Here is a 15,800-nt window from a genome sequence, read left to right as displayed (position 1 = left end):
GCATCCAATGCAGGTGCAAGGAGCTTTTGCTCAAAAGTGTCCCCATTTTCAGGACTCCTTGAAACCGGCTCTGCTGGGAGGGTAAGTACTTACATACGAGGGAGGTGAGTCTCAATATTATTTTTTTTACACACTCTAACCTTCTCCCGCAGAATACATGTGTCTACCTTGGGGTATATCGACACGTATGTTAATGAGCTGGCATGTCGATTTGACCCTTGCATGGGGGATATGTAGGTAGAGAGATAGGGGAGGGAATGCTGGCTTGGGTTCCGAGATTTGAAGGGAACCTGATGCTTAGCTGCTGCACTAGGGCTGTCCTTGGACAAAAGAAGGGATGGGATGGATGTATATATCCAAATATCCCCTGTACATATGACATCGGCTGCAGTGCATCTGCTGCTGCAAGAACCATCCGAATGGTCCATGGGACGACAACAGGCAGGCAAGATATTCGAGAATGAAATTAAAGTCTTTCTCCTGATATTGAAAATGATCTGATCGCCTATAGGCTCATTTCCTGCTCCTCCCTCTCTGCCCCTTTAACCACTTCTCCTCCCCCCTTCGTCATGCCCCCCTGGCGCCATCGTATCGTACATATCCCATTTACACTCCCTGGGAGAAGAATGAGTCGCACGACGAAAGGCTCAAACAAGGCCAAGCATCGTCTCCAGGCCATTAGCAGCGGTATTATAGCTAGCAACTGCTATTATTATCATTAAGGTAGTGTACCTTAACGACACCCACATGTATGTACGGTTTAAGCAGCAATGTTGTATATAACTCCGTATATATATATATGTATGCACAACCACACATGGGCTGCCACACGCGCCTCAACCGCACACAGAGCATGCAGTTCCGTGTCCATAACTTAACCACCATGGGCCAGCCAGTCAGAGGCCGCTAATTAAATGTGCAGCTCTTCTGTCTCACCGTCTCACCGTGTACAAGTCCCTTTTTCTGTTTTATGCAAGGGAGCAGAGAGAATCCGAGCAGAAACTGCACAGATCACATCCCGCCGGCAGACAGACTGATATCTGAACAATTCAATCCCGTATCCTCCACTCCACCAAAGAGGTTGCAGAGAGCTACTTGCACCGTGGATTGCGTATAACTCTTGCAGGTCAGCATGTTACTCCCGTATGCTCCTACGGCTTCATCAGACTTTTCTTCCCCTGCACATCGAACCACTTCCGATCATCTTGTGAAAAAAAGTATCAAAATAAACCTTTAATATATTTCCTGGCCCTCTTTTGAAAATAGTGTTTTAATCTTCCTTTTTGTAAGGTAACTAGTTAACTCAGCGTACGATGTTTCCGGGCCCATGATTCAAGGACGGTACGCACCGCTGCCGCTGCCGCTGCCGCTCGCCCGCCCCATGGATGAGACAGGAGAAACAGGAGGGACAGGAGAGGCTGTTCTTCGTCCTCTTTACTACCCGGCTGGCTACCGACCGAGAGCTGGTCGGTTTACTTTGCCAGTTAGAAGAAGTGACTCTGATACTGCAGTCAGGCAGGGTTACAAAAGCTACGTCTGTTCGTCCTGATTCAAGTCAAACATGCGAGATCTGCCTCTAGAAACAAACCTTCTTCGCCTCCTTTTTTGCTTCTTCTTCTTCTTCTTCTTCATCTTCTTATTCTTATTCTCGTCTCTTCTGATCTGCTTCTGCTGCTGCTACGTCGGCTTCGACTTCGACTTCTCCTGACGGCAGCGTTGCTTTGACTGGAACCTGGCTTGCCGTAATGTAGCCCTAGCCTGATGTGCGACGCTGAACCCGGTTTGATGCCAACGCTCGTTCCAAGATCTGGAGTGGAATCGACATGCTTTCTTTTTCTCCTGCTTCTTCTCCTGCTTCTTCTTGTTCCTTTTATGTCTGTTTCCCTCCTGCTTGTCTGTCTGTTGAGCCCTGTGGCATGTAACCAATGTAACTGTGCGTTCAGGGGGAAGATCAATAATGATAGCACGGGGTAAACCCGCCACCCCGAAGAAAAAGAGACACAGAAGAAGAAGAAGAAGCAGAAGCAGAAGCAGAAGCAGAGAAGAAGTAATGTGCAGAGGGTCCAATATGCTTAAATTCGCGGGAGGGAGAAAAATAAACCATGGCTCAGAAAGTGAGGCTGCGTGGGGGGGAGGGATGAGTCTGCCGTCCTGTTCCTGTTGATAGCCACAGCGATCAGACGGGATATAGATGAAGACGACGACAGCGACAATCATGATGATGATGATGCTGCTGCTGCTAAAGATAATGATGATGATGGAACTGGTGTCTCATCGTCGTCATCGTGACGGCCGAGACCAATAAATTTCCCTTCTCAGGCAATCGAATATCTGTCTATCAGACCCCCAGGAGAGGCCCCAGAGCCCGCTCAAGCCCTTCCGTCCATTGCCCCAGGCGGCTCGTGTGGATGGAGGGAGACGAATATATATGTTTAATCCACGCCCGTACACGGCGAATAAGGGAGTAATAAGGGCCAGCAGAGCCTCCTATTCGCTGTCTCGAGCTGTCATGGGGACAGGCAGACAGCAAACCGAGTGCTACCAGAGGGCCAATATATACAAAAGACCCCCAGTGGCGGCCCAGTCACGGCCGCAGGAAAAGAGTGTGAAGGACAAATGACGTCGAGATATATTCGAACAAGACCTCTCCGGCCGGCCAGTGAGCAAGCAGGAAAATACAGAAACGTATGAACAAAAAAAGCAACGGTTTTTGAAGAACCAAGAAGAGGTTCTTTTGCTCTTTCATAAATCAGTCGTACAGCATTTGGGTCGTTGATCGCCCCCTTTGTGCGTCGTTACGCCCTCCATCGACCGTTAGTTTATACGTACGTACTTTGGCTGACTCGAGCCGCCCGGACGCTTTCATGCCACTAGCCAGTCGACGGCTAACTTACCATCAATCGTCATCGTCGTTGTCATAATGTCTGTCATGGTCAAGGTCATGGATGGATGGATGGACCCTCCGTTGTCGTTGACAAGGCGCTGCCAAAACAGCAGCTCGAGCCAGCAGGCAGCTCGATGCTCTCAGCCTGTTCAGGTTCAAGCAGGCCAAGGGACGCCATCCCAAGCCACGGATAGTACCCTCCCCTGTTCCCCGGAAGCATGAAGCAAGGCTCAAAGCAGCAGAGCAGGGGGTCAGGGGGGGGGTGTGTCTCCCCTCGAGAGTTGCGATCGTACCTGCAACAGCCCAGCAAGAACGCAAAAGAATTAAAAAAAGACGACGAGCCCAGCGATGCTGCATCATGCATAAGTTTTTCACTCTTAATTTTGTTATTTTTTTCTTTTGCAGGTTTGCGGGAGAGAGCTCTGCTAATAATAAAATGAATAATCGGAACCCTCTGCCATCCCCTGTTTGATATTGCATATATTATGCACAGGAGGCTTGGTTCTGGTTTCTCGCTGCGCACGCAGGCAGCTCCAGCGCGAGAGATATTATTTCATATTCTCCATCTAGCTATCATATTTGCATCAGATATGGCTATTTCTTACATGCTGCAGCAGGACAGGGCAGGGGGTGGCCCGTATTATTATCCTTTTTATGTACTCGGATTCATTCAACCATCTCGCTAAAATTATCACCATCAACAGGCTAACTGCCATCGCCAACCAAGCCAGAACCCGTTGCTGGTCAGTTCAAGCCGCTCGAGCCAAGCCGATCATGTTCATAGTGATCGAGTGACGACGTCAACAAGAGGCTGGCGTTCCTTTCTTTTTATCCTGCACTGCTGTGTTTTCCTTTTGCCCTCGAGCCAGGGGGGGGTTGGTTAGTTAGACCGGCGACTTGGAGAACACCCCTGGACCTGGGCAGCGATCATCTCTCTCCTTGCCTCATGCTAAAATTTCACGCCTTGATATGATGTGACGACGACGTTCAAAAAGGCAGATGACAGTGATTGATCGCTTGCTGGTTGCCGCCGCTTGCTGATATGGCATCCGTCCAGCATCCACCACTCTGGGCCCTGGGTCTCGGGAGATATTCTTAACCTTGCCAGCCGGACGGACGGGTGCCCTTGGGTCCTGTCTCTTGGTTTCTGGTCCTTGGGACGCTCATCATTTTAACTGTTGTTGGCTGGAGAACGGGATCCAGAACGACCACGGTTCGATCAAAGGCTTTTCTTCTTCTACGGCCGCCCCCAGCAGCCTCTCGTCTCTCGCTGCCGGCATCTGGCTGTCTCGACTTATCATCTTCTGCACCTCTCTCATCCTCAACCCTATGCAGAGTTTCGCTTACACTTCGTTGGCTTCTTCTTCGTCTTCCTCTTGCTACTCCACAGATTGCCTACGGGTCATCCGGGCTATTTTTGCGTAAGAAAGAAGCAAAGAGGAAAAAAAAAAAAACGAAGCAGAAAATTTCGCAGTAAAAAAAAGAGACGAAGGGAAAAAAAGGAATAACTAGCTAACCATTTGGAATAATCTCAAGAAGGACGAAGAATTGAGTGCTGCAGTGCAGTTGCAGGCATTTCTGGCTCTATCACTCTCGCGTTCTCTCTCTCCCCCAGCGTTCGTCTAATGCACGCAGGGAATACGGAGTGCAACTGGCGATATTCCCATTTGCTCTGCTCTTATGCTCAGAGAAGACGCCAGCTTTTGGTTGAGCTTAATTCATGCCCTTGCAATTGAACGAATCCCTGGAGAGGCATAAAATCAAGTCGATTGAACTATTCAAACCACGGATGCTGGCTACGGCATGCTTATACACATATAAGTATACATACGGAGTACATATCGAGTATAGTTATATGCTCAATGCTCGGTCCAGTTTGATAGTTTCTCGCCTTCCGCCATTCCCCTCTCTCCCAAGAAGAAACCAACACTGGTCCGTTTCTTCTTTCTCATCCTTCACTCGCCGTCGAATACGACGGAGAACAAACACTACTACCACCCTACAGCCCGTTAACATGCTTCGTGCATGCCGAACCTGCTTTTCCCGCCACAAACAGGCCGGGGTTCAATTGACTGCTGTTACCTTTGCCATCATCATATGTATATTTTAAGCGGGCATCTAAGCGGGCCCCAGCGAGGGGGGAGAGAAAGCACAGGCGGTCGGTCTGGGTACTCCGTACTTTATATACATTTATGTACGGAGTACCCACCCGCTTGATTGACTGGCTGCCCACTCCGGCGGCATCTCAAACCTGCCGCACAATGATATAGGTCATTTTTTTCCCACCTGGACAGGACAGCGTGTCGGATTGCGCTATAACTACCGAACAAGGTACGGAGAAGTATATTTCACAGGTACCTTAACCAAGAGGTACAGATATACTCCGTACAGACATATGCTCTGTACTCCGTACACTGTTTGCCAAATGACCCATATAACCATGTTATTCGTGTGCGCAGGACAAGGGAAAAGAAACAATGAGTCTCCATGGCAAAACAAAAGCGCAGCACCCTCCAGCATCCGGGGAAGATGGAAGCAAAGCCAAAATTAAAGGTCAAGAAGAAGAAGAAGAGGGGAGAGAGAGGAAACTGAAATTGAAATTGGGGGAATATTTGGAAAAAAAAAGGGCCCTTTCAGTGGCGGCCATCAAGCTACCAGGTCACACAGTGGCGCGGAGAGGAGCGATGGATGGCTGAGCATTTCGTTGCTTTTAACACGGAGGAGGGCTGCTCGGTTTGTCTTTCCCCCTGGGCTGGCCCCGTCAAGCCATTCATTTGAGAAGAAGATAAAAAAAAAACAATTGAAGATGAAGCTGGAGAGAGCCATATTAAGCAGAGTTGCACAGCACCAGGCATCTCTCCTCTTGTTGTTGTTGCTATTGCTGCTGCTACTGCTCTTGCTTCTTCCCTGGCCTGTCTTCGGTGCTGGCTCTCCCTATCCGTCCCGGGACGCGGACACATGCCGTCTGGACGGTACGGTAGGATCCATTTTTGGCTTCCCTGTCTTGTCCAGCCGTGCGGAGCCCGTTAGACTTAGGAAATACACTTACAGTTGAGGTCGAGGTCTAGGCCGCCAGTCAGTCGAGTCATATGGACGGAATGGATGGATAGGGGGCGGTGGTAATAACTAACGATCAAGAAACAAACAGGAGGGAGAAAAGCACGGGAGAAACAGACGAAGAAGGACAAGACGGTTCTAGTGTTCGCGTAGAACTCGATCTCGCAGCCTGTCAGATTGCTGCAGTCCTTCGCGGATGGCTTTTTCTGTGCATTCCTTTTTTTTTGCCTTGCTCGATGGCTCATGGGCTGGCTGGCCTGCAGGACAAAGCCGATCGCCAGCCACTATTCGATGGAAAAGGGCTCTTCTGGCCGGTGATTGGCGAAGGAAGCGGAATCAGAAACAGACGCACGCCCTCGTTGCAGGCAGATACTCCAATAGAGTCGCCGGCTGAGGGGTGAAGATGGTATAAAAAAAGCAACATGGGTGGTGCATCTGCTACATATTTCGATGTCCGAACTGCTGGTCGCCAGCCGATTCTCCTCTAAGTAGAAAGGGGGGAGGGGGGATAGGGGGCCACTCACACCAGGCCAGACAGTTACATCCGCCGTAGTTACGGGAGCCGTATGTACATACTTTGGTAGACGGCAGTGTACATCAAAAAGCAACAACACCACCACCACCACCATCTCGGTCCCAAGACTCTGGTGAGGGGGATGCTCTAGATCAAACGGCTGCGGTCCCAATTGTCTGGCGATCCGCGCATGCTTAGCGTTTCGATAGTGGCTCGTATCGCTTCCTTGGTTGAGAGCAGCAGGCCAGGCGAGTCATTGACAGCATATGCTGCCAGTCGAGCCCTGCATGTTAACTATCACTATTATTATTAGTTATTTATTACTACTCTGCCTGGCCGTGCGGGCGAGATGGCTAGCCATGCGCTGGAACTAGAGGGTTATATTGAAAGCACGGCCAGCGCCAGCGGAGCCCCTGTGCTCCATCATGGCTACCGAGACAAGACTCCGGCCAGCCCTCGGGATATGCCGTTCGATGGCGACGATGGTGACGCCAGAGACGGCGCCTCCCCCTCAGGCAGTAGTGGGTTTATCCGCACTCGCAGCCAGCAGCCTGAGCATCGGTTCCACCCTTCGACACCACCGGGAGGCAACTTGGATTCAGGGGAGACAACTATACACGGCCGATATACGCTTGCCCAGAAGCTTCGGGCCATCGAAAACCTACCAACAGAGTTATGTACATACATGCGTACAGGCGTACACCTCCCATCCACACGGACGGGATTCGACTGTGTTGATCGAAGGGACCGTGGGAGGATCAGGAGGGAGGCGGGCAGACGGCAAGCAAAAAGGAGACGCCAGAGAGAAGGACGCTGTTCAATCTCCGCGCTCCACCAGATGGTGATCATCTCCATTGCCTCGGGTACGCTGAGGCGATGATGCCATGGCCGGAGTATATTCTCCCTCGCTCTGGAGAACGGGAGGAGCGGCCCGTTCTTGCAATTCGCCCACGGCCACTCCAGCTACGGAGTCAACTAGTTAGCTGCAACTTACCAAGACCCTTTTTGACGACTCCTCTGTCTACAGAGTACGAGGGGAACTAAGTATATGCAGCAAGTCTATCCGCTCTCCATGTGTGCTTTTGCCGGGTGACTTACGACCTCGAGGGACCCCCCCTCAGGTGGCATCTCGCTGGCTGTGTACCTCTACTATAGACTCCCGTCCATATAGTTACGAGGCGGCGAAGGCGTGCGGTCTCTGCTCAGATCTGGGGAAGGGAAGTGGACTCCCCTTTTTCCGTCCCATGACATGTTGCTAGCCGTCGATTCACTTCGCTAGACAGGCAGGTCAAGAGATCTCCGTCCCCAATACTGAGGACCAACTATAGATTAACTTATATGCATGAAAACGCCCATGACGGCACCGCATCAGACCCCAAAGCAAGATCCAAGATCCAAGATTCAAGATTTACACCCCTCGCATATTCGATGACTCCATAGCCTGCAACCCTGACTATCAGGGGGCAGAAGGGGGCAGACGATAGTCAACTGCACGAAGAAGCAAAAGGGGGAATGCGTAAGCTAGCTCTGGGTGGCCATCAACTTAAGCCTAGCACAGCTGAGCCCACACAGCCCAGTGCAGGTGGATTATAGTGTTATTATTAGTTAAGGATAAGGATGGGCGCTTCATGCTCCTGCGCTCCAGGCTCCAGAGCCATAACTAATCGACAGCGGCGCCCACCAATGCAAATCTGCAAGTCGACCGGCGTGGATAAGAGTCGAAACCAAGCAGGTCTTGTTTGCCTTTCTGCGAGGGACGAGATGTGCGTCTGCTTTGCCCCTGGAGAGGAGGGGGAGGGGGGAGGGGGAGTGGATGCCAGAGAGGGTCCATCGTTGATGCACGCAAGCAAAGGAAGCAAAGCAAGCAAAACATCACAGCCTCAGGAAGGCCAATCGAGACGACAGAGATGTCCACGCGATGTGTCGGAGAAGCGGAGAAGCCAATAATGCCTACTGGCTTTATGGAGTAGTTCTATCAGAGAAATGTGAAGAAGACAAATTAAGAATAATATACGCAGTGTTATGGAGTCGTCAAGCTGGCTGACGATGATTGATATCCGAGATTTGGGACCCTGATATAGCTCCCTGCCATTTTGTGCCAGGCATTATCCCTCGTATTATTGTTATTATTTGCTCGTCAGAGAGCAGCAACATGACTTTTTCAAGGGATATTATTATCCACATACTGAATCATATCCAAGGGCATCCATCGGGTGGAGGAGGGAGGGGGACCGCTTACGACGGGAGAAAAGGGGTTATAGCTCGACGGCATATTGGACATGGATGCTGTGGTTAAGGCAGATTCTCTGCTGCAAGGCTATCTCAAAATGTACATAATGTGTACTCCATATGCCAGGGCTGGAAGGGATGAAAAATATTAATAAACAGCAAAAAAGAAGACTATTAACATTTTTTGGTTGCCGATTTAGTTATAATAACAGGCCACATATACAGCGGGTTGTGTGATAATGTCTGACTATTTTTTCGCTTTCTTCCCCTTTCGTACCGCCGTGTTGCAAAGTACGATGCTGCACGCTGGGCAAACCCGTATCGTCGCCTGCCAAAGCCGAAAACTCCCAGCAATGGAGTCGATTTGCTCCACACCACCCTTCCCTTTGTCCCGGAACTCGATGTTAATGTGCGATATTGCTGGGATATTGGGCCCGATGGTTCGGAAGCCAAACATTCCCCGGGGCTGAAAGAGACAGCCAAATCGACAAAAAAAAAAAAAAAAAAAAAGGAGGGAAGAGGGTTGCTGTATGTTGGCTGCATCGAGTCGAACCATGGACTCGGTAGAGGCAGGGACAGGTCTGGCAAGCAAAATTATTGAAAAATATACCCTCCCCTTTGAAGCGAGGCGGAACAATAAATAAACGAACGAGCGAACAAACGGGCTGGGTTGGATGGACAGTGCTGAACCCACCCGTGTATCCGCCGGCCCGTCGAGTCATGGCCTTGTTCGACATATCCCCCCTGCTCTATAACTTTTTGATGAAAGAAAAGGAAATGGAAATGGGGCAGATAAGGGAACGAAAATAAGGGCGACGAGGGCAGTGCTGACGGTGATGGTCACACTGCTTGTTGATAATGAAACGAACGACTCCAGGAGGCATTTTTGTTGTCGATGGGCGGCATGCCACATCCTCCTCCCCCGGTTCTCTGGGATACTCCGATCCATGCTGTTATTTTTGCCTATTCGGGTAATCCCTTATTTATCCAGGGCTGCCGGGGAAGAAGTGCCGGTTTCAAGCAACCCTGCCTCCTTGACGAGAGTGTAGAATTGCCCTCCACGTCGAATGAGTTCGGCAGGAGTGTCGAACTCAGCTACAGTGCCGCGATCAAGCACAACAATCCGATCGCTGTCCAGAATGGTGTTGATACGGTGAGCGATCGTTATGATCGTGCGGTTCTCGAAGATACTACTGCGCAACATCTGTTGCAAGAGGGCATCGGTTTCAACATCAACAGCGGCCTAGATTAGTTGATTATTCATATTGCGGTTAGTCAAGGACGGCTCATCCCCCATCAGGGCAATAACATTTTGAGAAATTGGAATCGAATGAACTAATCCGGTCACTTACGGTTGCTTCATCAAGCACCAAAATGTTGCTTGGAGTCAATAGTGCTCTAGCCATCGAGACGAGTTGTCGTTGTCCCTGACTCAGGTTGGATCCTGCGAAGATATGCATTAGATTTCGTGCTCGCGAATCGGAATCGATCCCAGAAATCGAATAAACAACCCCAACCAACGTACCTGCTTCGTGTATCTGGGCATCCAGCTGTCCGGGTAAGCTAGAGACGTGGTCTTTAAGCCGTGCATGTTCTAGGGGTTGATGACAGTCAGTACTCTGCATGATGCACGAGAATGCATTCAAAATCTAAGACATGAAGTTGACATACCAAGAACGCTCCATAGTTCGGTGTCGTCGTGTACATGACGGGGGTCAAGGTTATCTCGAACCGTCCCTTCGAACAAAGCTGCGTCCTGTGGGATAATCGCAAGACGACCACGCAGGTCCTGCAAGCCAATCTTGCTGATATCCAATCCGTCGATACTATTGTTGAGATAGGTAAAGCTTGGTTAGCTAGCTGCATCTTTCCCGACAATTCGGTTCACCCGTGCACACCCAACATTTATATCGACTTACCTGATTTGGCCTTCAGCTGCCTCGATAATACGGAACAAAGACAGCGTCAACGAACTTTTGCCTGCTCCGGTTCTTCCCACAACTCCAATCTTCTCATGCGGCTTGATGTTAAGGTTAATTCCCTTCAACACAAGATCCAATCCGGGACGGTATCTCGTGCTGTAGTTGTTGAATGTCACAGCGCCCTGCGAGGGCCAGCCTAGTGTGGGTCGATTTTTGAATATAACATCTGGGGCTTCACTTGGGAGATTTGCATATTCGAGCACACGCTCAACAGAAACAATATTCGTCTCCACCTCTACCGTCTGTCGCACAATCCAGTTGAGAGATTGGGTAATCATTAGCGCATACGACATCGCAAGACCGACCATACCAGCGGTAATACCAGTGTGCGTGGTCACAGATATGATTGCGAAAATGGCAGCTGCAAGGATAATGACAGATCCGAGGAATTCAAGTCGCACTGCAAGCCATCTATTGGCACTAATCGACGGGAAGTACGCTCTGATATTGGCGTCCATTCGCCATTCATTATCCTGAGCAAATCGCTTTTGTTGTCTGAATGCTCTGATGGTGGATATTCCACCAAGACTCTCTTGGAAGTGCGCAAAGATGGGGCTCTTGCTGACACTGTCAAGACGCTTGAGTTCTCGCGATGTTCTCAGATAGTACTTCTGGTATCTCAGATAAACGTAGCCAAGTGGGAGGACAAGAACGAGGAACCAAGGCGTAGAGATGCCGATGACTACAACAGTAAATATAGCGCGGGCGGAATTGGAAAACAGCTATAATGTATTGTTAGCTTAGGTGTTATCGAGTAAATAGTTGAAGCAGACATACCATATTGAACGTTCGCGCAAGCATCTCGTCTACACGATACATATCACTATGAAAATATTAGCCTCTCATCGCTCTACAATGACTTTGAAACTGTTAACGTACCTGGAAAACCGGTTAAGAATACGTCCGGCAGGAGTGGTTTCGAAGAAACTCATAGGAGATCTAAAGATAGCAAACGCCATCCGCTCATGCAGTTTTCGTGATGCCTGGTAGAATATTAGTATTGAAAAACAGCAGCAAAGTATTAAACCATGTCCATACCTCGATGGAGCAAAGAATCCAAAGAATCAAAGTCTGCAAAATGACAAGTGCAGAAGAACCGATTCCAAAAGCAAAGTAAATTCCAAGATATTTCCCGATTTCAGCATTGATACCCTCTTTCTCGTTTAATTCTGACCATTGCTTCAGCCAGAAGTTACCAGCTACCTGTGTACCGTGTGCCATAACGAGGATAATCAGATAAGCAGACACAGCGTAGAGGTTGCTCGTCCGAGCATACTCCCCATACACGCTCCACTTCACCTTTCCTTGCTCCATGCCTTCCTTGGTCTGCTTGGATTTGAGAACCTCTTCTTCATCAGTGATCTTCCCTCTGAAGTTTGGTCGGCTAACGGTACTTGCGCGGCGAAGTGTGGTGGTACTTTCGCGGCGCGGCTTTACTCCACCAGCACTTCGAATAGGAGCAAGGGGTGCGAAGCGCTCTTGAGCTTCTTCGGTGTCTGAGGCGATAGGGCTATCATCCTCGATATCAATCATTGTGGAGGATGATTCTGAGCCACCTAGACCGTCGTCTTTGCTGCTTCCGCTGGATCTGGAGTCATCCTCGGTGATAGCTGTGCGGATCAAGTTTGCAACTTCTCCTTTCATTGCTAGAAGCTGCTCATATGTTCCCTTCTCGATGATGGTGCGATTTCGAAGCAAGGCAATGAAGTCGGCCTCCTTTAGGACGGTAATGGCATTGGTCGCAAGAATTCTGGTCTTGGTAGATAGGATTCCATTCTTGCCCAAGACACGGTTGATAAGATGTCTTCCGACATGCTGATCGACGGCAGAGAGGCAGTCATCAAGAAGATAAACGTCAGCACGAGCATAAACAGCTCTGGCTAAGCTGAGCCGTGCTTTTTGACCGCCGGACAAGGAAATTCCACGTTCTCCAACTTCAGTCTGGTCGCCGTCAGGCAGAGTCTTGAAGTCATCTAGCAAGGCGCAAGCAGCTACTGTGAGTTCATAGAAATGGGGATCCCATCTATGCCCGAAGACGATGTTGTCCCTAACACTAGCGTTCATGATCCATGCCTGTTGAGCAACATAGGCAATGCGGCCCTTGACAACAACTTCTCCGCTGACCTTGTACAAGTCACCGAGTAGAGTCTGAAGGAGAGACGACTTTCCAGCACCAACACGGCCGACAATGCAGCTCAACTCACCTTTCCGGGCACTGAAGTTGAGATTCTCTAGTTCATTTCCACTCTCATACTTGTTCCAGGTGAATGTAGCATCCCGAATGGATACTGCCTCATCTCCAGTGTGAGTTACAGCATCTTGGTATTGGACAGCGTTTTCTTGCAACTCTTCGGAGGTTAAATATGCGGTCAAACGTGTGATGGCAACAGAGGATTCGATGATAGAAGTGATGACCATCGGTAAGATAGCGAGCGGGAAGGTGAGCAGGTTGAAGAGAGTCAATGCTGGGAAGACGATATCGGTGGTGAGAGGCTTGTCCGTGATCCATACAAAGACGGCGAAGGTGGAGCATGAAACCAAGAAAGGTGTGGATGACCAGGTGAAGTTAGCAATTGCTTGGGTAGCTCCAATTTTGCGCAGTGTGTTTAATTCCAGATCATTTCGAACATGGTTCAACTTGCTCATGAAGGCGGTGTTCCAGGCGTAGAGCTTAATACTCTTCATGTTGTTCAAGATTTCAGTCATAAGCCTCGTACGCTGGTCCTTGTTTTTCATCTGTTTGACCTGTAATGTCTTCATAACGTTGGCAATGAAACCATTGAGTGGAATCATGAGCACCATGGCTGCAATTCCGGCCCACATACTCCATCCGATCAGGTCGTAGAGGGAGATCATGCACAAGGTTATCTGGAATGGAGCTGACCACAGCTGTGTACCAAATTGAGCTAGGTCAGACAGTCGTTGCTGGTCTACGGCCATGCGGTTGACAATATCTCCAGTTGACTTGGTAGCACGGCCTTCGTTTGATAGTTTCAAAGCCTTGGTATAAATCATTGCAGTCAAAGAAGATTTGACACGCATACCAGTTTCAAATGCCCGCTGGAAATACTGGTGCAGACATGTAGTCTGGACAACAGAAACGATGAACATAGCCAGTGCAATGGCGACTCCGCGGATAGCAGGCTGCGGGTTATTGGTTTTGTAAGAATCAACGAAGCTGATGAGCATACGGAGGAGCTGTGGCTGGACAAATGCTAGGATATCACTCAAACATTTGATCAGAGCACCACGGAAATAGGGAGCGCTGAATGCCCGGAACAGGGCCATCCAAAGAGAGGGCTTCTTTTTCCTAAGCTCGTCTTCCCATACACTTTGCAGTTTTTCACCCGTTACACGCGTGGTATCTCGCTCTCGCAGGTTCCACATGTCATCTTGGGTGAGAAAGCTCTTGTAACCTTGTTTCATCAGAGGTGTCATCCATGAGAAAGTCAGGACGGAGAAGATATCGGCATATTCGAAGGGACATTCATCCTCATCGCCCAATGCATGGTAAACGCTCTGCTTCTTCTTGACGAAGTATTCGAGGATGAACTCGAGGAGGGCGATACCCAGGCCAACGTTGAAGGTGATAAAGTACGGCAAGTGATCTCGATAGTACTGGCGTGACGCCAGCGACTGAAGCTTGACGCCATGCGCGATAAGGAAGAAGAGCCAGTAAAAGAGCACCACACCGTTTGGCTGACGACTTCTCCAATGTTCGTGATACTGAACGGCATATATACAGACGAAGGAGAGAAGGAGAAGGATGGTGGTCCAGAATCTAAAGTCACTGGCCCAGACATGCGGGAGGTTTTCGATCTGCAGAGACGCCTGGAGTCCAACAACAATAACAAGAGCCCATATTAATGACTATCAACATGTTAGCAACTATATTCAATACGTCATCATCAAACTCTCTCGCGCGTACCAGTTTTGCGTAAAAGTGCCAGTTCCGTGGGATGTTCTCAGCTGTTCTATGTCTCAAGAGCAGCCACAGAGCTCCGGCAGAGCCAACCAGCCCAAACACGGCCACGAAGCAGATGAAGACGTCTAGAAAGCAAGGAGTAAGGCCGTATCTGATAGAGCTGATGGGGCCCCAGCCCTCCGCGTCGCCGCAGAAATGCCGGGCGTGAGCTAAGGGTCCGGCGACGACGTCGGCGATCTCGCTGGAGGACAGGGCGAGAACCGCCTGCTCTCCATCAATTCCCGCCATGGTCCCGGCCGTATGATGAGCAACAACCAGAGAATGGGCTTCGGAGGAGGGAAGACTTCAGGGAAAAGGAACAGGCTGCTGAAGAGAAGGCGAGCGAAGCTGGTCGGTTATCCAATTTATTTAATAGTTCGAAAAAACAACCCAGGAAGCGGTACGTAGCTAGTGCTTAGCTAAGCAGAGAGCTTACAAATGCAGCTTTTCCGCGTCGTTCTACAGCCGGAGAAAAAGCAAGGAAAAGGGAACTAAGTAAGCAAGCAGTTAAGTGTATGCAAACTAACAGCCTGGGGGAGAGCTTGCAAGCTGGGTCTCCTGCTGAGGCTGGCCGAAGGATGGACGGATGAGCCCTGCTCTGCTGCCTGGAGATTGCGGGATACGAGGCCTCTTCCGTGTCTGCAGAGGAGAGTCGGATTTAGTCGGGGTTAGGCGTGTCTCCCTACGTAATATAACGAAGTAACTAATACGCAGGGGGCGAGGGCTCTTTGCCTATGACTCTTGGACTCTTGACTCCGAGTTAGTCCACTTCACTAGGTGAGTCATCCAGTCCAGCCACAGCAGAGTTTGTTTCGTCAGTAGTACGGGAATAAGTGCTATATAACAAGCTGGAGCTGGAGCTGGAGCTGTTTGCAGCGAAACTGTCGACAGCTTAGGAGGGAGTTCTTGGCGTGGCTTCTGTTTGACAAGCGAGCAAACTTCCCCCGCTGGGACATTTCGGCGTCATCGACCAAACCCGCACGCCCGCACTAATCAATCTAATCAGACATCTATCTGGACAAACACTGCTTGCGATGGCGGCTGGTACTCCGCAGGGTGAAGCGCTGCTGAAGCGCCCGTTATACGGTGAGCTCGAGATTTCACCCCCATTGTGATAATAAACAGAGACCAATCATAAATAATGGTGAAACAGTGTACTCCCTCCCCGCC

At 49.8% G+C, this 15,800-nt stretch overlaps 3 protein-coding genes across 3 annotated transcripts; 1 reads left to right on the top strand and 2 right to left on the bottom strand.

The window, feature by feature from the left end:
- Nucleotides 1-1,530: 1,530 nt before the first annotated feature.
- TRV_01830 (uncharacterized protein) lies at nt 1,531-2,217 on the bottom strand (the record flags this gene model as incomplete). Its single annotated transcript, XM_003024017.1, has 2 exons — nt 1,531-1,677; nt 1,828-2,217. 2 exons carry the CDS (start codon nt 2,215-2,217, stop codon nt 1,531-1,533), a joined length of 537 nt encoding a protein of 178 aa, XP_003024063.1.
- Nucleotides 2,218-5,361: 3,144 nt separating this feature from the next.
- Nucleotides 5,362-6,342, top strand: TRV_01829 (uncharacterized protein; the record flags this gene model as incomplete). The annotated part of the gene is made up of 3 exons (XM_003024016.1): nt 5,362-5,542; nt 5,667-5,856; nt 6,033-6,342. 3 exons carry the CDS (start codon nt 5,362-5,364, stop codon nt 6,340-6,342), a joined length of 681 nt encoding a protein of 226 aa, XP_003024062.1.
- Nucleotides 6,343-9,663: 3,321 nt separating this feature from the next.
- TRV_01828 (uncharacterized protein) lies at nt 9,664-14,879 on the bottom strand (the record flags this gene model as incomplete). Its single annotated transcript, XM_003024015.1, has 9 exons — nt 9,664-9,927; nt 10,037-10,111; nt 10,210-10,247; nt 10,356-10,510; nt 10,604-11,388; nt 11,444-11,489; nt 11,546-11,649; nt 11,705-14,536; nt 14,595-14,879. The coding sequence occupies 9 exons, from the start codon at nt 14,877-14,879 to the stop codon at nt 9,664-9,666; spliced, it is 4,584 nt and encodes a 1,527-aa protein (XP_003024061.1).
- Nucleotides 14,880-15,800: the final 921 nt, after the last annotated feature.

Source organism: Trichophyton verrucosum, assembly GCF_000151505.1.
Source record: "Trichophyton verrucosum HKI 0517 chromosome Unknown contig00168_1.f1.exp, whole genome shotgun sequence".
Taxonomy (NCBI): Eukaryota; Fungi; Ascomycota; class Eurotiomycetes; order Onygenales; family Arthrodermataceae; genus Trichophyton; species Trichophyton verrucosum.
The sequence above is the reverse complement of the archived record's forward strand: the minus strand, read 5'-3'. Positions and strand labels throughout refer to the sequence as shown.